Source organism: Trypanosoma theileri (assembly GCF_002087225.1).
Source record: "Trypanosoma theileri isolate Edinburgh chromosome Unknown TM35_Tth_29_V1, whole genome shotgun sequence".
In the NCBI taxonomy this organism is placed as follows: domain Eukaryota; phylum Euglenozoa; class Kinetoplastea; order Trypanosomatida; family Trypanosomatidae; genus Trypanosoma; species Trypanosoma theileri.
Window position 1 is genome coordinate 75,963 of NW_021639871.1, and position 1,713 is coordinate 77,675.

Genomic DNA, 1,713 nt, shown 5'->3' on the forward strand with positions numbered 1-1,713 from the left:
TAATAATAATAATAATAATAATAATAACTATAATGATAAGAGCATGAGAGGTAATCGTAAATAAAAACATTACCTCTTCTTCTCTCTTCTCTCTCCCCTGCAAGTACACTAACACTAACACTCACTCACAATCACTCACTCCCTCCCCATTCATTGTGCAGGGGCTTTTTAACTGCCCGCCGCTCCACCGATGTCCTCCGGCGGCGAGAGAATCCACGGGTCCCGCAGTAATTCCCGCGTGCTCGGCCGCATTGCCAGGTCCCGCTGCAGACACCGGCGCAGGAACTGCACGGCCTTCTCCGAGAGCCCCTCGCGGGGGATCATCGCCGGGTGAAGTTCCCCGTGCGTCTCCGCGACCCGCATCATCATCGCGTATTGATTCCGCACCGCCGCAAAGGGCGGCTCGCCCGTCAGCATCTCAATCACACAACAACCAACAGACCAGACATCACTTGCAAGTCCAACGGTGTCACTGGCGAGAATAACTTCCGGGGCCATAAAGTAAGCCGTGCCGGCGAGGGTGGAGTGATTGTGAGCATCAATGAGATGTTTGGCGGTGCCGAAGTCTGAGATTTTTAAAGTGCCATTTGGGTCCACGAGAAGATTATCACCTTTGAGATCACGATGCATGATATTGCGACTGTGTAGATACGCCAAACCACTAAGCATTTGACGTGCGTAAATAGATGCCTGTTTCTCACGAAATGGGCCAAAAGTGCGTAGGACACTACTGATACTTCCACCAGAGACATACTCCAAATAAATACGCAGACAGTGATCATCACATTCCTCACCCAAACACTTCACAATATGAGGATGATCCAGTTCCTTTAATAATGCCAATTCCTTACGTACTGCCTCCACCGCTTTACTACTAGCTCCATTACCGAAGGCAATTTCTTTCACTGCAATGATTTGATTTGTGTCTCGGTCCATTGCCTGAAAGACCACTCCAAAACTACCTTTTCCAATCAATGCCTTATGTGCAAGACTCACACGCAGTGGTCCACGCTCTAATGACTCCTGTGAACGGGTCACACTGCTGTGGGTGACACTTCCTACACTGCTACCTTGCCATCGTGACCCTGTTCGACTTCCACTGCTCTCACGATTCTTATCTCGTTCTTTTCTACTATGGGATTTACGCCGCTTCTTTGGTGAGCATGTAAACTCACCAACACCCGTGAGTTGATCTGGTGCGTTTGTTGGCGACGGCACACGTACCGGTTGTGGGAGACATGATCGCAGAGTTAACACGGGGGTAGTGGGTTCTCCCGCCTCTACAACAACACTATCATCCACTACTCCATAATCTTCATTAGAGTGCATAAAAATGGATGATACATTTCGACGACGATTCGTAGTACTATTATTCGAATTAATTTTGGGAGTGGCAATCGCCAATGGTGTTGTTGTTGCGGCTACCAAAGAACTATTCTGCGTTACTAGAGGAGGATCGGATGATAACATTTCTAAACTGCAACCATTCGTACCCCGCAAAGTGGAGCCAAGCGGTGGGCTACCGTAGTCACTACGCAACAATGAATGTAAATTACCCCCATTACTGCTGGAAACTGTGGAATCACCTTGCAGAGCTCCAAATGAATCACGCTGCAATCGTGATGATGTACCAATCACTCGCTTTTCAAAGCATAACCTAGATGGGGTATTATTGGTAGTCTTGAACATTACCCTTGTTTTCTTTTTTTTTTT

The 1,713-nt window shown here is 47.7% G+C and overlaps 1 protein-coding gene across 1 annotated transcript; it reads right to left on the reverse strand.

Annotated features, from left to right (window-relative positions):
* Window positions 1–168: 168 nt before the first annotated feature.
* TM35_000291280 (protein kinase) lies at window positions 169–1,689 on the reverse strand (the record flags this gene model as incomplete). The annotated part of the gene is made up of 1 exon (XM_029028285.1): window positions 169–1,689. The coding sequence occupies one exon, from the start codon at window positions 1,687–1,689 to the stop codon at window positions 169–171; it is 1,521 nt and encodes a 506-aa protein (XP_028880312.1).
* Window positions 1,690–1,713: the final 24 nt, after the last annotated feature.